Raw genomic sequence first — 24384 nt, 5'->3', positions numbered from 1 at the left:
AGGAAGAGAAAGATAGGGTGCTGCTTTGAGTATTTTCGGCCCTTGCCACTTAAACAAATCCGTTCCCATTTCTGGGTCTCAGCTTCACCGTATGTAAAATGCAGCTAGTAGACCAGATGATTTCTGAAGTCTCTTCTCTTTTTACAGTTTGTAATTATGAGCACCATAGTGCTCATAAGTAAATTTGTATGATTCTAAAATTGTATGATTTCTCTCTTCTAACCCATGGTTGCAATATACTTAACAAAAATGTGGTATAAGAATAAAAGCTCTCTTTGGTCCAATTAGCAAGTATCATCATACAAATAACAAAGCATGGTGCAAAAGGCCACATTAGCAGTAAGCAGATGATGCTGCTGAGGCTCACATGAGGCAGATAGGATCAAAAACCAGGTTTTCTGATTCATTCGGGGCTCTTTATCCAAAGTCCCGTAAGTATACTAGATTTTCTTTCCTTTCCAAGGGTTAGATAAATCAGACCTTTATACCCAGATATTTTGACAAATCCATACTCCTTCACTTGTTTGAACATACTTGGTCCCAGCGGTAGAAATAAAACACAGTCTTCTCCTGCAGTGTCTGGATGATGCAGGTGCTGTGCCTTATCACTTTCCCCTTGGGACTTGCCATCCAGGCACAGGAGAGGCTGTGCAATTATAAAGGGCAAACAAACCCTTTGGATGCACCTATGCTATGGGTGTCTCTGTGATGGAAACGTGCGTTAATTCGGACTGGTCCTTATACAGAGATAAAAATCATTCATGTCCAGAAACATGCAAACTCATGTTCAGAAATCTCCCCTTCATTCTGATGATCTGTGGCTGCCATCTTGATAAACGGATTGTATTTATTTATTTATTTATTTATTTATTTATTTATTTATTTATAAATGTACTAGGGTGACATTGGTTAGTAAATTTATATAGGTTTCAAGTGTACATTTCTATAATACACCATCTACATATTGCATTAAATAGATTTTCTTAAAAGAAACTAAACCAGAGGTAGACTTACTTTCTGGCGCTGAAGAAAGAAAAAAAAAAGCGTGGCTGGTTTCCCGCTTGCGGAACAATCTAGCACTCCGCGTCACCAGCATCCCTCCAACCCCAGTCAAGCGCCCAACGCTTGGGCGCTCTTTCCGAGTTCTCCCCGACTGCCAAGCTACAGGGGGCGGGGCTATTAGCCTCGCCCCCTTCATGGCTTCCAGCCAATACCTCAGAGTGTCAGAGGCCGGCGAAGCTACAGTGAGGACCCGCCCCTCTCTGCCGCTCAGCTAATCGGGGTGTTGACTTGCCTGGTGGCCCCGCCTCCTTGGCACTGAGCAATTTAGAGCCGCGCGCGGGGCGGGAATGTAAGATGGCGGAGTAGCAACGCCAAGCGGTTAGTACTGAGTCTCTGAGCCGACCTCGGTTTGCATCTCTGCAGCGGCAGTGATCACTGGGCAAAGAGTGCCTAGAGTAGTTGGCCAATATGCCGAATATCAAAATCTTCAGCGGCAGTTCTCACCAGGACTTATCCCAGAAAATTGCTGACCGCCTGGGCCTGGAGCTAGGCAAGGTGGTGACTAAGAAATTCAGCAACCAGGAGACCTGGTAAGAGCGAAGCTGGGTCCATGACCGGCCTCACCTGCCTGGCGACGGGGGCGACGATTGGGACGCAGAGGGTAGGGGGATGGGGCCGCCGCGTGAGTTCTGGGGGACCGGGTGTGGGGGAAGGGGCAACTCTGGGGAGCGTGCTCTACCGGCTGTTTCCGTTATTTCACCTCTCGCGGAAGGGTCACATTGGTTCTCACCGTGTTGAGGGTTGGAGTCAATATGGAGCTTGAGGCGAAGCTTCTGGGTCTGAAGGCAGGGGCTGGAGGACCCAGCCTAGGGATATTGGCTGCCTAGAGCGACGGGAGGGGGAAGGACGCTTAGTCTCGGCTGTGGGGACACGTGGCCTTGTGGCTTTACTGTTGAACCACTCAGGCTGGACAGGTGCCGCTTCAGCTCTTGAACCAGCTTGTATGGGTGTCGGTCCTACAATGGGAGAACATACTGCGTAGTGAGCCCTTCTGGTGTTTCTTCTAGAATCTAAAAAGCAGCTTTTCAATTCGAAATTGTGCTGGGTTTGGTTTTGAGTGAAATTAACGTTATGTACTGAGGGCGCCAAAAGTATTACTGAGCACTTCCTCAGACTGACTAGCGTTGGCTTTTCACATCTTCAGAATCTTAGCCTCGGAGCCATACTTAATGTTAAATCTAGTTGATTAGCTAGTGTGATGCATTAAGTGCATCCTGATTGCCAGCATCTCAGCTGGAGCCATCCAGAAAATCTTAGGGAACCTTAATCCTGGAATCCTTGACCTTCCCCAGTGCAGCTACTAGTACAGATAATACAAAAGCATATTTTTTGGCAAAGTCAGCCCTGAACTTACCCACTTCTCTTGGTGCTGGATGGGAAATTTAGGAAACAGTTTTGAGTGTTAAGATAATTGAGGGAAGATAACAGTAGAAGACCTGGATCGCATAGTGCATTGCAACTCAATTTTTTTTTCCTTGCCCTGCGAATTAAATTTGCTTCCTCCCCCACTCCCACCGTCTTCCTGCACTTTGAGGCCATCTTAGAGATAACTTGGTTATCTGAGTTTTTCAGTACCCCTTCCACCTAAACATAGAATCTTCTGGTTCTGATAGGCCTACTTTGTGTTTTGTCGTTACCCTGTTGACCAAATCAGAGCAGTGCTCACAATCTTACAGATACCGTCATCTGTGAAGGGGAAAGCTTGCACCAAACTTAATGATCAGTTAAATAAGATTGCTTTGAACATGTTTTCATAATGCTTTTATTTCCATTTTTCTTTCTTTAAAATTATTACCAAAGTGTAACTCCCCTTATACTTTTTAGACACTGCCGATAAAAGAAAAAGCATTCATCTGGAGTGGACAGTTTCCTTTTGAATGCCTGATTATTGTGCTGCTGGTTGTGATGCAAACGGTAGTGCAAACACTGATGCCATCTGTAACCAGGCAATACCTTAGTCGAAAGAGGCTAGCAAAGCTGCCGACTTCAGCTTTGACCACACCATTATGACTCATGGGCTGTAATAAAGGAGACAAAACAGGACCAGACTTTGCAAGTGGCAGTGTAGCTAGGGGAGGAGAATGATTTTCATTTAGAGGGTTTTCTTTTTTTTTTTTTTTTTGGCCCCCTGTGGTTATTAAATGCTTTTCCTGTGCTTCTAGAGAAAATACAAAGACTTTTTTTTCCTTCTGTTAACCCTTCACCCTCTGCATAATAAAACACACCAGAACCTGAGGCTATATTGGAAGAGGGGAGGGGAAGGACAACTTAGTTTTCTACTGATTGGTTTATCTGAATTTATCAGCAATCCTCTACTGAGATATTAGGCTGATTTCATTTTTTTTTTTAATATTTTATGGGGGAAGGGGAACAGGACTTTATTGGGGAACAGTGTGTACTTCCAGGACTTTTTTTCCAAGTCAAGTTGTTGTCCTTTCAGTCTTAGCTGTGGAGGGCGCAGCTCAGCTCCAGTTGCCGTTGCTAGTTGCAGGGGGCACAGCCCACCATCCCTTGCGGGAGTGGAACCGGCAACCTTGTGGTTGAGAGGACGCACTCCAACCAACTGAGCCATCTGTGAGCTCAGCGGCAGCTCAGCTAAAGGTGCCGTGTTCAATGTTAGTTGCAGGGGGCGCTGCACATCATCCCTTGTGGGACTTCAGGAATTGAACTGGCAACCCTGTTGTTGAGAACCCACTGGCCCATGTGGGAATCGAACCGGCAGCCTTTGGAGTTAGGAGCATGGAGCTCTTACCGCCTGAGCCACCAGGCTGGCCCCTGATTTCATTTTTAAACAACTAGACAGTAACATGCTTGGAAACATTGGGGAAGATTAAGCCCAATGTGGAAAATTGCTGACTGTTTAGGGTTCCTTGTTTGTGGCTTAAATCATTAGTTTTTTGGTTCCTTAGATGTTCTGAAATCCTCATAATCAAATATGTTGCCTATGGAGCTCCCCCCTCCCACCCAACCTTTGGCTTTTCTGCACTGCAGAAATGGTAATTGCTGCTCCGTGTGACTCTTGAGATCTACAGGTCGTGGACAGGGCAGCTCAGTGGGTACTGTGGGTCATCAGATGGGGGACTGCAGAGCCCATCCTCAAGTGAGACAGTTCTGCTATTTGCTGCAATTTGGCAAAATCTCAGGTGTTGATGCTCTGTTGAGCAAAGTGCCTTTTCTTTTGAAGTCATCAGGATCTCATCAGGATCATCCTTTGCTGTCCGCTTATTTGGGAAACACACATACATATAAGGGGTACATTTCACACACACAAATATAATAGTTTAAGAGAGTTTAAAAACGTAGGCTCTGGTCTCAGAGAACCTGGAATTGAATCCTGAGCCTTTCTTTGCCTCAGTGATCTCATCTGTAAAGTAGTACCTACCCATAGAGTTATTGTGAGGATGAACTGAGATAGGACTGAAGCTCTTAGAACACTGTCTGATGCAATAAATGTACAGTAAATGTTGATAAGAAGGGATGGTGGTGGCACTGCAGATGATATGGAAAAAAGACATCCCAAAAAATTCCACTGCCCGACTGTTCACATTTGATGTATGACCGACCTTCCAGATGTTTGTGTGTGTGCTCATATACTTTTTCGAAAATGTGAGACATGTTTATAGCTTTCTTCACTTAGCAATATATTTTGAATAGTTTCTCCCCTTAATATTTAGTCGACATGGTTTGAAACAGCTTTTAAACAGTAGTTTGTCTTAACGGTTTTACCATAATTTCAGATAACCTAGTCCCTATTATCAGGTATTTTTGATCTAATGCTTTTAATATGAAAATCCTGAACATAAATCTTTGACCATTTCTGATTATTTTCTTTCTTTCTTTCTTTCTTTCTTTTTTTTTTTTTTTAGATAATTTTTATAAGAGTTTAAGCCAAACTGACTAACTGCATATGCCGGAGAGCAAGATCTCAAATGCTCCCTATTTCTGAGTATTTTCTTAGGGTAAATCCCTAGAAGGGGAATACGTTAAGCTTAAAGGGTATATACCGTTTTTTAGGCTTTTGAATACCTGTTGCCAAATTGCTCTCCAGAAAAGTTGAACCAATTTCCGTTCTCACCAGCAATAACAACGATATTAATAATAATTAACGTATAGTGAATGCTTACGATGTGCTAGGTCAGATGCTAAGCACTTTATACACATCATATTTAACCCCCTCAATACTGCTATGAGGAGTTACTCTCACTATCCCCATTTTACGAGTGAAGGAACTAAGATTCAGAGGTTAAGTAACTTCCCCAAATCTGGGTATTACTGTGCTTTAACATTTTTGTTGATACAATATCTCATCGGGCTTTTAAAACTCTTGAATATACAAAAAAATTTGACTTGATTCTCTTCAAACTTCGGTTTATTTGGTTACTCTCAATAGGCTGAGAAGGGAAAAACTTATTTTGGTTGCCAAGGATTTTCCTAAGAACTATATCCTTTCGTTAATTAATCCCTTGTGTTTTGCACATGCCAACATCTCTGTCTAAATTCTTAATATTTTCTTAAGAATACCAGCTGCATTTTAGATTTACTTTATTTCCTTTTTGTGTTTTTTAACATTCGATGTTCACTCAATGCACTTATGCCTGATGCTAAAGGAAAGGGTAAAGGAGAAGCTAGTTTTCTCATTGGATGGACAAAGCCAGTCACCTGGCCTCTCCAGAACGGCTGGGAGAATGATTGGCCCAAAGCCATTTGGAGAACACACCATTAGCTAGAGGGAGAGAACAAGGCCTGTTATCCTTCAAATAACTAAACCAGGCCTTTCTACCTGATATATTATGTTAAGAGCAAACAGGTTTTAGGTAGGCATAAGTGTTGTACCATCAATCACTGCCTAACTTATCTCTTAGAGGAAGCTATAAGAATAACATTAAGATTTCTTGAGGATTCATTGAACTGTTGATTGACCAAGCTGTATGACCTGAGGGTAGTTCATGGGCTTTTAAAGGCTTTGTGAACATCTGGATCATGTAATCCTAAAAAAAAAAAAATGCTAATGGAGGGAAAGATTGGTCTGTATTAGTGAAATTAGAATTACACACAGTGGAACAAGCAGTATTCTTGTTTACTTGCACCACTTCGTTAAATAACTTTTTCAAGTTATTAGATGGATTCCTGGCGGTAACATGCTGCTTCTATGCTTGAGGGGAAGTTTTAGTCTAGGTTTGGCTTTGGGAAACGGCTGAACTGTTGGTTGATTATCATCAGGTGATAACACAAATGGTACTAGTGATTGTGATGGGTGGTAACTGGTGATTTTTTTTTTAATTGGGGAAGGAGAACAGGACTTTATTGGGGAACAGTGTGTACTTCCAGGCCTGTTTTCCAAGTCAAGTTGTTGTCCTTTCAATCTTAGTTGTGGAGGGTGCCGTTCAGCTTCAAGTTGTTGTCCTTTCAGTCTTAGTTGTGGAGGGCGCAGCTCAGCTCCAGGTCCAGTTGCCGTTGCTAGTTGCAGGGGGCGCAGCCCACCATCCCTTTTGGGAGTTGAACCGGCAACCTTGTGGTTGAGAGGATGCATGCCAACCAACTGAGCCATCCGGGAGGCAGCTCAGCTCAAGGTGCCATGTTCAATCTTAGTTGCAGGGGGCGCTGCCCACCATCCCTTGCGGGACTTGAGGAATTGAACTGGCAACCTTGTGGTTGAGAACCCACTGGCCCATGTGGGAATCGAACCGTCAGCCTTCGGAGTTAGGAGCATGGAGCTCTAACCGCCTGAGCCACCGGGCCGGCCCACTGGTGATTTTTTTTTTTAAGAATTATTTTTCAAACCTTATGTAAAGTTAGAATATAATTTTTAAAGGAACACCTCTGTTAAAGCTATTTATTTAGCAAATTCTCTCTGTTGTTTAACTTGGCAGTGATAATTTTATAATACCTTACCTGCTTTCAAGAAAGGATTTGAAGTGTGTTTCATGATAGTCAACATGCAAAAGGTTCATTAAGTAGATACTCTAGAAACCTTATAGAACAAAGGATGATAGTAATTGTGCCAAGAATTTGGCATAAAGTGATTACTGAAGTTTAGCGTTACTTTAACTGTATCCTTTTCTGGCAGCCAAAGGGATAAAGATATATGCAATGGATTATGTAGTTTTTATTTTCATAAAACTCTTTAGAAACTTTCAGGCACAAATTACTAAGAATTTTATGGGTAAGGGTCCTTAAATAATTATATTGAGTAACATAGTGGACGATGTAAGGAATTTTGTGAGTATTTCTTGTATTGAGCCTGATAGTTGAAGCATTTATGGACTAAGTATGTTGTTTCCTGGTCTTACTTGATAATAGGAAAACTTGAGAATGGTCAATTAGCCCATCCCTTTCCACATGTTGTCTTGGCTCAATTGTCAAACTGCCGTTCCCTAGCTCCTAATCAAACAACCTGACTCTGGCAAGTGAATGTCTGGAGCACAGATGTCTGTGTACTTGACTGAAAGAAGAGCCACAGGCTTCCAGTACCAGATGTAGAGGACACAGTTGACTTTTTATTAGAAATCAACATGCCTCACTTTTGTTCTCCCCCAGGGAAATGAAGATCTCGGTCAAGGAAGTGACGTGTGGGGGATGACTGTGGGTGGGGTTCAAATTTTCTTGAGTTTTGAAGTGGCTCAAATATTTGAGGTACTTGGTCAGGACCCTAGAGTTGTGCACCATAATACACAGAAGGGACCCTTTTATCCTGGAATCTCTCAAAAGGGCAGGGAGTATTAGTCCCTCTAAACTACTACTGCCTCTTGTCATTGGGCCTACCACAATGAGTACCTTGCAGAATACGCTCACCTCCAGGAGGGGTTATTTCGTCCTTTCTATTTTCGTTTTTTAATTTTAATAATATATTTATCCCAGTAAATCCAAAATATTACAGTTTTAACATGTAATCAATATAAAATTTGAGATAGTTTTCCTTTTATATATACTGTGTTAGCAGGAAGGTATGTATTTTAGGGAGTGCCCTTCTAGCTGTTAGATGGGATGCTGGCTGATTCATGATCGCTTAATAAAGCCAACTAGATCGTCAAAAAACAAAGTGTATATTTTACTCTTGCAGTGCGTCTCAATTCAGTTCCTCAGTCACACTAGCCGCATTTCATGTGCTCAGTAACCACGTGAGGTCAGTGACTCCCATGTGGGGCAGCGCCATTCTAGGGCCTACACTTTGGGAAATGTGCACGCCGCTCTTCTAGAAAGCCCTCCTTGGCTCCCTCCAGCCCGTCCATTTGAATTATGAAGACTGTCTTCAGAAAGCAATTTTGGCATTTGGCATAGTTGACGTTGCTGACAGACTCGGTTGTTTCTCAAGGCTGGTCAGCTCAGCTGGGTCCACAAAATTGCTGTATTGTTCATTATATTGCTCAGTATCGTTATTTCAGGATCCCACCATAAAATTCTTTGTAGCTGTCACCCCCTATTGGGCCTATCAAGTTGTGGTTCTACCACAGAATAAGTATCTGTCAGCTGAGTATCTGTAAAAGGGTATGAACAGATTTGTCAAAACCTTTTGAGGAAACATGTTGGACCCACGTCTAGCATGAGGCACTATAAAAGTCAATCTTCTAAATTTTCACAGTAAGCAAGCCTGCAGATGGTTCCTACATTCTGTCTAAAGTGAGTGGATCCAAGAGGCAGCCTAACCCTGAGGGGCATTCGTTCATTCACTCTTTGTGTAATATTGACACTTGCTGGCTGGGAGACAGATGAACATTACAGATCTGGTCCCTACCTTCGTGGAGCTTGCATTCTGGTGGAGGAGACAGGCAATAAACAAGTGCATGAAAAAAATAAGGTGGTAAGTGTTGTGAAGGGAATAACTAGGGTGATGAGAGAATAACTGGGGAGGGTAATGTTATTTAATTTTATTGTGGAACATTCAAACATGCAGAAGTAGAGAGAATAGCATACTCCCACCTACCCTACCCCCCATGTACCCATCACCCAATCCAGTTTATGGCAGTTTATGGCTAATTGTGTTTGATCTATTCCCTCTCCATACACCTGCCTGCAATTGAATTATTTTGAAGCAAACCCAGGTATTATGTCACCCATATATATTTCAGTAGGCACAATACCATTTTCTTGCCTAAAAATATTAAACAGTAATCTTTTTATATCAAATAACTAGTGTTTAAATTTCCTTGTCTCATAAATGTGTTTTTTTGTTTTTTGTTTTACAATTTGCTCAAATTGGTATGCAAAGAAAGTCCATACGGTGCTATTGGTTGGTATTTATTTTTAAGTCACTTTTAATCTGATAGGTTCTCAGGGAAGTCACTTTTAATAAGATGGTCAGGGAAGATATTTTGATTGGAGACCTGAGAAATGAACGAGCTAGGTATAGGAAGAACATTCCAGGTCGTGGGAAGAATGTGAATTGTAAATTCACATGCAATTTTAAGAAATAATATGGAGAGCCAGTTATACCCATTACCCAGTTTTCCCAAAGTTCCAAAGTATAGTTTTTCCAGACTACAGTTTTCTTGCACAACTATGGTATAATGCATCAAGCAGGAACTTGACATTGATGCTGTCAAGATACAAAAAGTTTTCTATGGCAAGGATCCTTCCTGTTGCCCTCTTGTAACCACACCTACCCTTCTCCCCCTCTGTAGTTTTCCTTTTTATATTGCCTCTCTCTGGTTTGGTATCTGGGTAATACCAGCCTCATAAAATGATTTGGAAAACAATCCCTCCTCATCTGTTTTCTGGAAAGGATTGTGCAGAATTCATGTTCATTCTTTAGCTGGTAGAATTCTCCAGTGAAGCTGTTTTAGGTCAGTCTTCCTGGAGGTTTATCAATTTTATTGAGTCCCCTTCCCCCAAGAACCAGCTTTTGGTTTCATTGGCTTTTCTTATTGCTCTACTGTTTTCAATTTTATTGATTTCTACCCTTATGGTTATTTTCTCCTTTCTGCTTACTTTGGGTTTTATATTTCCCATTTTCTAGTTTCTTGATGTAGGAACTTAAATTATTGATTTGATCAAATAAGGCACTTTTAACATAAGGATCTCTAGTATAAAATATTTCTTGAATTTAGTGCATGAAGGTTTGTCTCCAGATATCACAAACTAATGTGTTTTCCTTTTTGTTCTAGCTACCAGTAATCTCAGCTTCCCTGTTCTAATTGGTTTCTGGTTTGATTTTTTTTTTTCTTTTTTTTACCATTTGCTTTTATTTTTCTTGCTTCATAATATAAACTAACCCCATTCTTTTCAAATGTAGCATCCTTTCCATTGTTACTTGGCTTGGAAAGGAATAAATATTAAATGACAATTATCGCCTAATAATTAAATAATAATTATCAGCTTCTTCTGGCAATGGAATTATCTCTTGCTGAAGAAGTTTTTCTCTTGGTCAATAGGTGTTATCAACCATTCTGGTTTACGTCTCATCTACACATATTACATACGCATGCACCTATGTGCACCCACAAATACCCCTCACCTAGAGGATTCATAGGGAAGATGGTGTTTTTTTGAGGTGTCACTGAGGTTATTTTTTTAATCATAAGTTATTCTTGGTAAAGATCCGAGTATAGATACTAAAACTTTCATTTTGTGATAAAAGATAGCCCTACTCCATAGTTATAGTAACTTCCTGTGGAATTTTTTAAAACAAGACTTACTGATTGGACCAGAGGACAGTTAGCTTAGAATGAGGGCTAGGACCACATCTGTTTTACTCTCTATTGTATCCCTGGCGCCTACCACAGTGACTGGCATAGGAACATTTTTTTTTTTTTGAGTGAACTGGCCCATATGGTAAGTGTGGTGCGATCTTCTGTAGAAGGCATCATTATAGAACCGTAGTGATTCATTCCTTATACGATCTTTCTACTTTGGTTATATGTGGATTGTGACAGTCACAGATGCTGTATCAAATTTGCATTCACATGTTACGTACCTGGAATGAGATACAAGCCGCCTAACTGAAATTGTGGTTCAATTACTTGTGAGTACTTTAGCCAGTCTTTTTCATGTTGTGTCCCATATAAAAATAGGTAATATTTGTATAGTGCACTGGAGTAAACTGGGGCAGTAGACCGCTTCTGGTACAAGGGCTCCTCCAGGGAGCCTCCTGATGTCTGAGGGGGATCAACGCCCACATGCAGGTGTAACCCCTTCATAGCGTACTAGTAGGGAAGCTATGCTTTTCTTGGCTTGACTGTGTGTGGAAGTATAGTTTATATAGTGCTTTCCAATCGATTGTTTTTATTGTCCTTCCTTTCCTGGTTGTAGCGTGGAAATTGGCGAAAGTGTACGAGGAGAGGATGTCTACATCGTTCAGAGCGGCTGTGGTGAAATTAACGACAATCTGATGGAGCTTTTGATTATGATCAATGCCTGCAAGATTGCTTCAGCCAGCCGCGTTACGGCGGTGATACCGTGCTTCCCTTACGCCCGGCAGGATAAGAAGGATAAGGTAGGAGCATAATCTCCTTTATGAAACAAGTTTGTTTTTTGTTTTCTTAAATCAGGGGAAGCATGAGCACTGGCCAAAGTTCCAAATAATCCCTTCATCCTCAGATATACATTTGGAGAGTATTATTTCTCGCATTCTGTTAGGAATTACCGAATTTTCAAAACAGTCGATATGTAACTGGTATAAAGCAACACATTTGCAGTCTGTATATTTTATTCCAGTCATACGTATATGACTTTATTAGCTCACTGCTGTTTTTCAATTGTATCAGTGAGACTTAAGTACCAGCTCCCATGGAACAGAATTTTTTTTAACTGTGGTAGATCCTCTGGGACCCTTTTGGGGTCGTCATTGTGACCTCTTCATAAAACTTGAAGTCTGTTACATGAATACTTGGTCTCATTATACACACGCACACACATACACCTCACCTTGTTTATCTGGTACATATTAGAGGATAAGGCATATACATAAAACTTTGCAAGTCTATTGTCTATTGTCATCAGTGCCCAATTTTACATACAGTGCCTGGGAGAAGGCCAGATGTTTTATCCCAATAGAGTACGGTGCTCCTACAGAATGTAAAGGGCATGGGCTTTGCCATTTTACAGTACAGCAGATGTGTTTACCTGTTACTTAAGGGGCTTGAGGTCACTGGAAGGTTGACCTCCAGATGAGTAAGGGAGTGATATAATTTACAACACAAACTGTGGTATCTTCAAATATTGACATGTTAGATGTTATACAGTTTTGACTATGTGTTAAAAGAGATTTTAAGAAAATTCTTTCAAAAAAGATGTAAGTCTGCCTAATTTAAATGGAGCATTGGAAACACTTGAATAGGCTGAAAATATGTACATTAAGTTAAGAAAAGGAAAGGTAGGAAGGTATTTCCTTATACTAAATATGTATCCTGAGTTGGAAAAGTGATGTTCAACCTAGTATTTATGCTAGATTGTGATCTACTCAGTCAGTGGCCATGTCACTTTCTCTGGATTTTCTGGTTAGCACAGTGCCTTAAACATTGTAAGTAGGTGCACAGTAAATAAATGCTGCTTCAGCAAAGGAGTTCTTTCTCTAATTGGCTTTTTGGATTTTTTTTTCTCCCCTCCATTTAGAGCCGTGCTCCAATCTCAGCCAAGCTTGTTGCAAATATGCTTTCTGTAGCAGGCGCGGATCATATTATCACCATGGACCTGCATGCTTCTCAAATTCAGGTATCAGTGGAAGCTAAATATTAGCTTAGAGATTTTTAGGAGTTAGAAAGGGGGGAGGAGAGGACTGATAATGCTGAAGACTGCAGAGAAGAAAAAAACTGCTCAAGTACAGCTCAAACTAGACCTTTTAAACATCCTCACTTTAAGCTTAGTTTATGGTCTTAGTCATTTGGGGTGGTTGGAAAGGGAGGCAGTATATGTATTCCGGGCAGAGTAGGCTTTGGGATCCGACCTAGTTTGAATATTGGCTCTGATGATTACTAGTTTTATAACCTTGGGCAGATTATTTGAGTTATGAATATACACTGCTTTGTTACTGTGAGTATTAAGTAAGATACTAAATTCATAGTATAATACCTGGCTGATGACAGGAACCAAATAAATGGGAGCTGTTAATGTCATCATCAAATTTAGAGCCACAGATACTGCAACCTACTTTCTAGCATAAACCCAGAGTAAGGGGAACAGAATGCCACCTTATGTTTATACATTTTAAAGATACTTTCAAATCGTTACCATTGGAGGCTTACGGCATTCCAGTGAGTTATATAGGGCAAATGATTATACCCATTTTACAGAAGAGGAACACAACTAATCTATAGCAACTAGTACCGTGTTTCCCCAAAAATAAGACCGGGTCTTATGTTAATTTTTGCTCCATTAGGGCTTATTTTCAGGGGACATCTTATTTTTTTCATGTACAACAATCTATATTTATTCAATTACAGTCATGTCATCTTCTGGAACATTGTCATAACATATTAAATGCGTCCTTCATGCTGAGATCTTAACTGGTGCTTATCTTCGGGGTAGGTCTTATTTTCGGGGAAACACGGTATTAGAACATAGATCTGGCTTCTAGTTACTGTTATTTATTATAAATATCTTCCACTAAGTTTATATGCCATAGCATCTCTAACTGGTTTACCAGTTAGCTTTTGCTCCTGAAACCAGGTCAACATTTATTAGCATGAAACAGTAAGTATTTATTACCTTGTGAGTCTGCACATTGGCTGGGTAGTTCTGGTCTTGGCTTAACATGGACCTTTTTCCCAAGGGTTCACTCATGTGGCTGTGGTCACTTGTGGGTTACCAGGGGCTGGCATTGCCCATTGTGGCTGGGCTCTCTTGCACAGCCTGGATTCGAGGAGGCCATTTTTAGCCTCCCACACTGAGTATGCCTTCTAATCAGTCTGAATGCTGCAGTAAGGTATTCTTTGGACAAGTCACTATTCTCTTTGTGTTAGTCATTTATAAATGGAAGAGAAGAAACACGAAGCAAACCTGACCCAGCTTCTTCCTACAGGGATTTTTTGATATCCCTGTGGATAATTTGTACGCAGAGCCCGCTGTCCTGAAGTGGATAAGGGAGAACATCTCTGAGTGGAGGAACTGCACTATTGTCTCGCCTGATGCTGGGGGAGCTAAGAGGTAAGAGGTTGGTTTTTTACCTGTATTTTTTTTTTTCAGTTTATTGGGGTGACAGTGGTTAGTAAAGTGACATAAGTTTCAAGCATTTGACAAGATACAGCATCCATTGATGATTAAAACGCTTAATAAAATGGGTATAGAAGGAAAATACCTCAATATGACAAACCCTCAGCTAATCTCATAATTAGTGGTGAAAAATTGAAGCCCTTTGCTCTACGTTCAGGAACACGACAGGGCTGTCCCTTATCGCCTCTGCTTTTCGATATAGTATTGGAAGTTCTCGCCAGTGCAACCAGGCAAGAGAAAGAAAATAAAAGAGATCCTTATTGGGGCTGAAATTTGTATTATTCTGTACTGGGAAAATCTTTCAGACAGTTGTCAGAAAACGATGCTTTTCTATCCAAGTGACAGATTTTAAGTAGTACTTCAGAATGGATGTACCGATAGCTGGGACACAGGCTGGATATAGTTTTACTCACTCCTCTTTCCTGGCCCGAGTCACTACCTGAAAGACAAGACAGCAGCAGAGGGGCCCTATATAGTTTGGTACCTGTTGTGGGCCTGACTGTGACCCGTTAGTAACTTGGCCCCGCGGGCCTAACAATACTGCTGGAAGCCTATAGGGAAGTGGGGGAGGAAATTCGGTTTTCTAATGAGCAGCACCTGCTGTCAAACCACATGATAATAGTGGACAAGTAAGCTTTTACATACCTCTTAATGCTGTTGTTGGTTAGATCATTTTGATCCTTTGGATTAAAGTATTAAGCAGGAAGGAAAATAAAGCGTGATAATTTTATTTAAAGCCCAGACCTTAACATTTTAAACAAACTGCCAGGGATTACCAGTTGCAATATTTTACAGCTCACATGGTGCTGACTAAGAGCTTTTTATTTCCTTAGTGGGTCACTCATTAGTAATGCATTCAAAAGTGACACATGCTCTACTTGTTGTGGGAATAGAATGAAAAGCTACAAAAGGCAGATGATTAGGAAAAGCTAATTCAGATCTCTACAAGCCATTCAAATCTTCAATGACTGTTTCTCAACAATCTCTTTATTTCAGTAACTTCAACAGTACTGATAAGCTGAGAACTTTGAGTTCCATTATCCAGCCAGATGTATGGCTTTGTCAGGCTCATGTAATCGCTGATTACCATCTGTAATACTAGAGACAGCCTAAAAAAGATTCCCCTAATAGTGGTTGTCATACTTATCTTAACTTATTTTCACATCTTGCTATGGGACTTAGAAAACAGTCACATTTGAAGTAAACAAGCAGGATTTTCTTTCCAAAGTTGGGTACAGAAAAATTGCCTTTAGCAGATGATGTGGGTTTTTTGGTTTATAATTTTCTTATAGTGATGGAGTATTTTCAAAGTGAGAGGCCCTCACTTCTGTGTTGGCAGGATTTGGAGTTCAGATCCCTGTGCAGTTGTGACTTGTACATGGTTCTCCCCTCAAGGGCACAGGTAGTGACTTTTTCTAGTCCTTTATGCTTTGTCGATCACTAAGTTTGTTGCTGTTAAGCATGGATTGGGATGCTTGAAGTAACCATGCCTTTCTCTTGGATGAATCATCATTCCAAGCAGATTGGTGACTAGATGTTATGTGCCCACGAGGTAGTAATGGAGAGCACAGGGTGTGGCTTATTTAGATCAGGGTACAGTGTCTACTGGGTTGTGGCTCAAACCTTGTGTGTTCTCTATTATGTGGTCACAGGTTCTCCCCTGTCTAGCAGAAACTCAGGTATGTGACCATTGTCAGAAGGGAATTAGGACAGAGTGCTCTGGTTGGACCAGTACATTCAAAACAAAGCCCAAAGCACAGGCCTCGTCACACACGAGGACGGCACAGTCGAGCACGGATGTACATGTCACTGGGGCTGCAATGTCATTTACTGAATGAATTTCTGTTTGCGTGAATCATGTGGTACTCTGGCACCAGACAGATTTGTCTTCTGTCTCACCTGGTCTGCTTTGTATTTTCTTGTAATTAAAAAAAAAACAAAAACAAAAAAAACAACCTATTTTGATTTGGAGATACTTTGGCTGTACAGTGAGGTGCCCCGTTTGCCCAGTTAATTGGTCTAACTTTCTTTTTAGCCGTCATTAATGGAACTCCCAAGCTTGGTGCCCAGGTACAGTTGACATTGACAGTTGGTGGATCACTGGGGGGAGTGTGATGAGGGCACAGGCATTGGAACAGGTTGGCTACTGCTGCTCTTCTGCCAGGTTCAGGTGCACTTCTCACCCCATCCGCATGTCAAAGTGGGACAGTCTGCACTGCTGGCATTAGTTAACCAAATCTTCTCTCTCCCCTTCTGCTGCGAATTCATTAAATGAATGTGCCTTAGCATTATGCTGCTTCCTGGAACTGGTGAAGGTATATGTCTATCCCCTACTGTAAGGCAGAATGGGTTCTAATTTATATTCGTAAACTGCTCTCAGGATATGGAGGCATTAGTCTATAAAAGCCAATTGTGATGTTAATAAATTATAGTTGCTTTCTTCCAGCCCTGGGAACTGTTGAGTTTCATGTTTTCTCCCCCAGAAAACAAGCACATTCTTCAGTTCATTTCTTTTGTCTCAGGAGCCACTCTCCCCAGGTTTTAACTGAATACCTGCTTTTGCAGAGTGACCTCCATTGCTGACCGATTGAATGTGGACTTTGCCTTGATTCACAAAGAACGAAAGAAGGCCAACGAAGTGGACCGCATGGTGCTGGTAGGAGACGTGAAGGACCGCGTGGCCATCCTAGTGGATGACATGGCTGACACTTGTGGCACAATCTGCCATGCAGCTGACAAGTGAGTGCTGAGCGGTGGGGCTGGTGGTTAGAAGTAAAACGCTGACAGCTGTCTGAGTGCCTTAAGCCTGCTGATTCTTTTGGGAACTGAATTGAGATGATAACTAGCTTTGGGAGTTTTTCATCACCTGAGGCTTGAATCGCAGTATGTATAAATTGATGAGTGCTCTTTCTCCCCCCACCAGATTTCCTTAGTTTTTTTGTCTTTTTATTTTGCTAAATGATACATAACATAAAGTTGGCCATTTTAACTGTGCGGTTCAATGGCATTAGTTACATTCGTACTGTTGTACAACTATCACCACTATATTTCCAAAATTTTTTCATCACTCTGAATACTCTACTTTTGATAGTTTTTATAAACAAGTTAAGGTAGAAATCCACAGGCCTGAGCAGACAAAAATATACTGGGGGTGCCAAAAAAAATGTATACAAGTGGACACTGGTCAACGTTGCTCAAGCAGTAGTTGGTTGTAATCAGAAGTGTCTGGACGCTGATGGTAACCACTTTGAGCACCTCTTGTAATTGCAGAAGTCAAACATGACTTGTATTCATCTTTTGTTATCGGTATGCATTGAGTATTATGATTTTAATACAGTTTTCCTTTCTTAAAATGTGTATACATTTTTTTGGCACCCTCTGTATTCTCATGTTTATATTTTACCTAAGCCTAAAACCCTAGTCTTACTTCTCAGTAAGTAAGACTCCTACCTTCATTCAAATTACTTTCCATCTCTTGCATGCACTGTTTTAAAATGCCTCCCCTCTGTTCTCTCTGCTGCCAGTCACGGGTCTCCTACCTCCTCAGTCCATCTTTCACTTTGCCATCCCACTTGCAAATCTTCCTAAAACCTAATACTAGATCCCATCACTCTCCCCTTTAAAATTTAAGTGCTTACAATCCAAGCCACTATAGACAGCACTGTTTCTCACAACTTTTTTTTTTTTTTTTTTTTAACCTCCAAGCGTGCCTTGCACAGGGCCTGGCATATAATGGGTGCCAAAAAAGTATTTGTGTGCTGAATGAAGTCTGATTTGGATCCTGGAGTATTCATAAAATTCCTTTTGTTCTAGTATTAGTAAGGTAATGCTAATTGCTATACCACAACAACTCCCTGAAATGTCGGTGGCTTAACATGATACAGTTTCTTTCTTGCTCATGGCGTACTCCAATGCAAGTATTCTTCTTTCAGTCTTATGGCACTGCATCAGTGCCTTCCAGGAATCCTTTCAAATGTGGCTTCCAAAAATCCTTTCAAAGACATTTATTTCCATTTTGGCCATCCAAAAAGGGAAAAGAACATGGAAGATTGCTCACCTATGGAAGAATTTTATAAGCTCAGCCAGGAAGTGGTGCCCACATTTTGATAGCCAGAATTAAGTCACATGGCCACACCTAACTATGCAAGGGAGGCTGGGAAATGTAGTCCAACTGTATGCCCAGGGAGAAGAGGAAATAGATTTTGTTGAGTGTAGCAGTCTGCTACAGCTCTTTTACATGAATCCAAACCTATTCAGATTAAGTTCTTAGTCCATTTCTCTCTCCTTGGTATGGATTCAACTGTGGCCCCCTGAAATGTATACATTGAAGCCCTAACCCCCAATGCAATGGTATTTGGAGATAGGACCTTTGAGAAATATTTAAGTTTAGATGAGCTCATCAGGGTGGGGTCCTTATGATGCGATTGGTGCCCTTAATAAGAGACCAGAAAGCTCACTGCCTCCCTTCTCCCCATGCATGTGTACACACAAAGAGGTCAGAGTGGTCGTGTGAATACACAGGGAGATGGTAGGAGCCCACAAGCCAAGAGAAACCTGCCTTGCCACCACCTTGATCTTGGACTTTGCAGCCTCCAGAACTACGAGAAATAAAATTCTGTTTAAGCTATGGACTGTGGCATGGCAGCCAAGCTGATTAATACACCGCTCCTTCCTAACTCAGATTCTATAGTGACAAGATGAACCCAAATCAACTCTGCTTTTTCCTGTAGACTTCTCTCAGCTGGAGCCACCAGAGTTTATGCTATCTTGACCCATGGCATCTTTTCTGGCCCAGCCATTTCTCGCATTAACAGCGCATGCTTTGAAGCAGTAGTAGTCACCAACACCATACCTCAGGAGGATAAGATGAAGCATTGCTCCAAAATACAGGTGAGGGCAAGATTCTTGCAAAACAAAACTCCACCGAAGCATTCAGGAGGTGGTTACATATGTCGAATTACCAGATTCCCTGCTTTGTTCTTAAGGGTTTAGTCTGTCATCAGGATCTGTGATCCAAAAGTAAAACAAAAACGTGTGTTTAAAAATTCAGATTGCTCTACCATGTTTCCCCGAAAATAAGACCTAGCCAGACAATCAGCTCCAATGTGTCTTATGGAGCAAAAATGAATATAAGACCCAGTATTATATTTATTATATTATATTATATTATATTATGTTCAAGACCCAGTCTTATAGTAAAAAAAAGACATAATGTGAAACCTTTAAACTGATGGTATACTCCTTAGAATTCCAGAGTCTCTCAACGTTGCTCTGAAAACAACCTCACTTAATTACCTAGTGTTCTTGTTAAAATGCAGATTCCTTTGCTCCATTCAAGACCTGCAAAACCAGAGGTCCTGGGACCACTGCTTTAAAGTAATTCTCCAAGTAATTGTTAGACAATCAATTTTGAATGCTGAATATATTTTAAAGACAAGGCCTTTGTTTAATTATGTGTATAATAATCTATTAGCTTTCTGAAATATGTAGAATTGGAGGGTTGATGCTCCATTCCTAAGGATTTATTTTCAACTTAAATGTATATTTTTTTCATTCCTAAGAATTTTTAGATGCCAGCGCGCCATCGTCTTAGTGAGTCTGAGTTAGCACTTTTCCTCCATTAGCATTTTGACTATCCTACGTGGTTATATTTAAAATGTCATGAAGAATGAGTGCCAGCTCATGAGGGGAAACAGCACAGTGCAACAGTCTTAAGAGGAAGGACTCTCATTGGGCTGCTCAGCGGTGCGCAAACTGGCCTGTCATCTGTGTCTGTGATACAAACCTGGTGCTTTTCTTGCCTTTCTAGGTGATTGACATCTCCATGATCCTTGCAGAAGCCATCCGGAGAACTCACAATGGGGAATCTGTTTCCTATCTGTTCAGCCATGTCCCTTTATAATAGAATAACTCCTGAGGCTTTTAAAAAATAAAGTGAACCCCACTCCTTGTTTTCCCTTGGTATTTGATGAAAAACTCAGCAGAAGACCCAGCATTTTGCTCCTGTAGCTTTCTACATCCCGTATCAGGTATATTAGTGTTTCTCCAAAATCAGGGAAAAACAGATTGAGACTAACTGCTCAGGTTTCCTACCTGCATTGTCTTATTCTGGCTTCTTTGATTTTGTGAGCCTTGCAGCTTTAACTACAGCTCAGCTGCTGCAAGATTTCAGACTTTGAAGGGTGTTGTGCCGGGGGTGTTGGAATGTTTTTAGGGGAAGTTCAGACTTTCGCATGTGAATACTTTAGGGCTTCCTTGGTTCAGAACTACTAGCAGCAAATCCAACCTAGTGCCCCCCCCCCCCCCCCCCCGCTCACACACACACACAAACAACATGTGACAAGTTCTCTAAGGTCTATGCTAAATTACAAGAGCTGTAGGCAGCCCAGAACCCAGCTCTGATAGCTGAGCCCCTTTAAGGCAGGCAGCTCTTGGTGGGTGGGGGTGGGGGTGGGGGCAGGGGAGAGCTGATGAAAGATAGCACACAGTGCAGCAGATACTTCTGGAGAGGAACAAACCTGATCCATTACCCTCTGCTTGGACTGTCGCTTAGAGTCTTTGGTACCTATTCCTTCTCTATTTGGCTTGACCTTCAACCATCTTGACCTTTTTCTGGCCAAATATCTTCTTGGGCCCAAATGAACATTGTACTAAAGTCTTCTGGAAAGCAAACCTCATTTCTTGCTATGTATTCTTTACCATTTACACAAGGTTATTTCGCTGTAGCTTAATCTTCCTTAGCCCACTACCACCATGGTAGAAGGTTCTAGGTGGTATTGTAGTGCCTTTTGATTAATTTAAGTATTTAATTTGCATCTTTCTTCCTTGGATCTGTTTGGCCTCTCAAATGACCTGAGGTTTCTGTTAAAAAGATTGATGTCACTAGCTCTTGTAGAGGAAATTAATAAAGTATTTGTGTTGTGTGACCGTGGGTCTATATCATATCTGTACTGCGCTGTCTGCCACAGGTTGCGTTTAGGTGTCTTGCTGCCCAATGATACTTATTCTTTATTTCCAAACTATTAGCCACATTGTTAAGCCAAGAGAAGATATTGGCAGCAGTTTTATTCAACTTAAGATTTCTGGGGTTTATGTAGAACTATATATATATACTGTAATTCTATGCAATATACCTGAATTACAGGCTGTATAATGCCTGCTGGATGTCTTATTCCTGGTTCTTATTCCCGGGGAGAGGAATTAGGTATTTTCTTATTGGAAAAGAATAGTTTCTATAATTTATTTTGAACCAATTTTGCCAAATATGGTAAAATTTTCCTACATCAGTAGTTGACATACATTTGGTATTTAATTTCAGCCCTTCTAAATAAATATCTGGGGAAGGTAAATGTGCAAAACTTAAGAATGAATTATAATGCATTCCAAAGTTTTAAGTGAGTTTTTTGCGTTTCATCAAATAAGGGCTTTTATTTTGGGAAGCTACATGCTTCTGGGGCTTTGTGAAGAGTGCTCCCTTATCTTTGAAGCCTGGTTCTGGTTTGTTTTTGCTTTATGTTGAATATTGGGATATCTGTTTTACAATGAGTCTTTTGAAGAAGTGATTCAGAAGGGACGGAAGTGAGATATTAAAAGTATGGCTCTGACCCTCTAGTCCTCTCTCACCCCAAATCTTTGTTCTGGGAGAAGCTGACATGGAGCATCAATGTTGTAATTTGCTGATAATGCTATTTCCTGAAGTATTGAATCAGTTGATCAGGGTTTGCCATGTCAGAAGATTTTGACAAAACATACTGTGCCCCGCCCCCCTTTGGTTCCAGGTCCTTGAATAAGGTTTTGAGATCATTCAAGAGGCCCTCAGTTCCGACCTCTGATCCCTAAGCCTGGGGGAAGGTCAGTATTCAATTCCCTGTGACACTCAGCAAAATGTCACAAGCACCTCCAAGGCCATTCTTTTTTTCTCCAGTGGGAGAGACCCAGGTGTCCCGGCTGGCAAGTGGTTAATGATTCTTGACTGGGGAACAGCAGCAGGAACACGGGTGTGAGGAGGCTACACCAAAGCCGAATGGAGTTGAAGCACAGTTGAATGGAATGGAGCACAGTTGAAAGGAAGCTACCCGTGCGTGAGAGCATAGGATCACTTGAACAAAAGGCATCACGACGTTCTATTTCATATCCCCTCACCTTCCCCCACCATCAGAAACAAGGAAGATTATTTGGACCAAGGGTAAACTTTTCAAGTCCCCAAGCTTATAAACGCCCTTATAAAAGATTTATTTCTTCTCAAATTGGGGCTGTTAGTCCTTCCAGATTCGGAATAGAAGCATTTTCTGCTAAAGGGCTTACTTAATGTGCACGTTAGTATCATGTAGTCCTTAACCTGAGGATTATTAAGAATCATATAAAAAGCTTGCAATTAAGACAAAACATTGTCTCCCCGTGACCTGCCCCTCCACCATTTTGCTCTGACTAAGCTCTTGATTGTGTTTAGTGGGTTGGATTGTGGGGGAGAGGGAAGAGGCCTCAGGGAAGGAGTCTGGCTTCTGGGCACCTCCACCACAAACTCAAAGTGAGGATGAGGAAGGAAGCTCTGTACTACCGCCCAGGGCCCACCACTCAGACTAGAGACCCGTGAGGGAGTAAGTGCCCTATTTATGAATAGCCATTACACTCAGCTGGGAAATGGAGCCAGCCTATCACCCTTTTCGTCTGAACCTCCAGCCATTAGCCAGATGCTTCTTCAGTTGATTGGCTCCTGGAGCCCTGAGCCCTGGCTTCCTCTGCCTCTGGTTTGCCCTTGTGTTGCCTTGGCTGGGGTTCATTTTCATTGCCCATGACAAGACCTTTTGCACCCAGTGCATAATACGACAAAAACAGGTTCAGTTCTAGGAGGGCCACGTGTCTTTGGAGTCCTCTACATCACGTAACTGATGTCACCACCAGGGCCATCTATATTATCCTCTCCATCGCTACAAATGGGAGAAGGGAAGATTAGAATGAACACAACGATGGGAACACACCACAAAGTTCATTCACACCTCATTTCCAGACTGAGGATTGACCAATTATGTGCCTTTTAGTCATTTGCTGCCTTTTGCCCAATGGTGGCTCTCAGGTAAGGCTTTTTGAAAGGCTCGGCCTTTTGCAGGTGGTTATTCAAAAACACGCATGGCGGTCTCCCTCCCCTCAGAACCATTCACTGGCCCCTGGACAATGCTGCTTGAAACAGGTGGCTTCTGTCATGATAGTCATGGCTTAAAGGGAAAGGGTTCTACAGCTGAATATCTCCCCTCCTGCTTTCGTTTCCCGCCATGATTTGAGGCCTGTTTTTCTCCTGCAGATCTTTTTCGCCAGTCTGAGACTCCTTAAGAATAAAGCAAATTCCGTTCCAAATTATGACAGATAAAGCTTGATGTTCCATTGAATCTTGGTTCAAAGCATTTCTTCTAAATCACCTTTTTCAAAGTCTAAGTCTTTGTGAGACAAGTGCAGGGGAGCTAGTATGTTAATGGGCATATTTGGGTCCCATGTACTAAACGCACATGGGGGTTAGGGTCAGGCCTTGCCACTGGTTCTCAGGTTGTTCTGGGATCTTTGTGCCGGGGCAGGCGATATTAGCTGCCTCAGACCTTACACTGTTAAGACAAACCTGTGTAGAAAATCTGTTACTTCAGGGATAAGATTGAATGTAAGGTAGATTTAAATGAGAAGTAAGGCCAGAAAAGTCAGTGGTCAAATCTGAAGGAAATTCCGGTGTCGTCAGTTTCTGAAAGTTTGCCATAGTCTCATAACGGGAAAGTGACTTGCAGTCATGTTTGCTGCATTCCGATGGGGGAAGGAGGTCACCATTTCTTTTGAGTATGGAATCCAAATTGGTGGTGGTAGTGAGGGATATAGTGGGTAATATGAAGAAGGGATGGTCCTTAAAGCTTCAGGAAGTTGAATTTGACCCAGAAGACCCGTGATAACGATTGTCCAGTTGCTGCTCCACGTGGCCCTCAAGATTGCAAAGTAAAGGGGTCTCAGGGTCTGGACAGATTGCTACTGCCTCGCCCTTCCTGAGACTGCTTTCCTGACTCATGCAGCAAGGGCCATGAGAAAGAAGACACTTCCTGACCACCACCTTCCATTCCCCCCCTCTCCCACTGTCTCCTAACGGGAAGCCTGGATGCCCTCAGCCTTTGAGGTTCCAGAGTAGATCTTGCCATGAAGTTTCTTAGG

At 41.6% G+C, this 24384-nt stretch overlaps 1 protein-coding gene across 1 annotated transcript; it reads left to right on the top strand.

Annotated features, from left to right (window-relative positions):
- The first annotated feature begins 1322 nt into the window (after positions 1 to 1322).
- Positions 1323 to 21131, top strand: PRPS1 (phosphoribosyl pyrophosphate synthetase 1). The gene is made up of 7 exons (XM_033116986.1): positions 1323 to 1592; positions 11308 to 11491; positions 12610 to 12708; positions 14015 to 14139; positions 16771 to 16944; positions 18936 to 19095; positions 20015 to 21131. Exons 1-7 carry the CDS (start codon positions 1471 to 1473, stop codon positions 20105 to 20107), a joined length of 957 nt encoding a protein of 318 aa, XP_032972877.1. The 5' UTR covers positions 1323 to 1470; the 3' UTR covers positions 20108 to 21131.
- The last annotated feature ends 3253 nt before the right edge of the window (positions 21132 to 24384 follow it).

This window comes from Rhinolophus ferrumequinum, chromosome X, assembly GCF_004115265.2.
Source record: "Rhinolophus ferrumequinum isolate MPI-CBG mRhiFer1 chromosome X, mRhiFer1_v1.p, whole genome shotgun sequence".
Lineage (NCBI taxonomy): Eukaryota > Metazoa > Chordata > Mammalia > Chiroptera > Rhinolophidae > Rhinolophus > Rhinolophus ferrumequinum.
Note: the sequence above shows the minus strand (reverse complement) of the source record. Positions and strands in the feature narration are given on the sequence as shown.

Bases quoted from the DNA above. Each gene is read 5' to 3' on its own strand.
- PRPS1 (XM_033116986.1), top strand. From the start codon at position 1,471: ATGCCGAATATCAAAATCTTCAGCGGCAGTTCTCACCAGGACTTATCC. The intron at 12,709-14,014 runs GTATCAGTGGAA...TTCTTCCTACAG, and splicing joins TGCATGCTTCTCAAATTCAG to GGATTTTTTGATATCCCTGT. The intron at 14,140-16,770 runs GTAAGAGGTTGG...CTGCTTTTGCAG, and splicing joins GATGCTGGGGGAGCTAAGAG to AGTGACCTCCATTGCTGACC.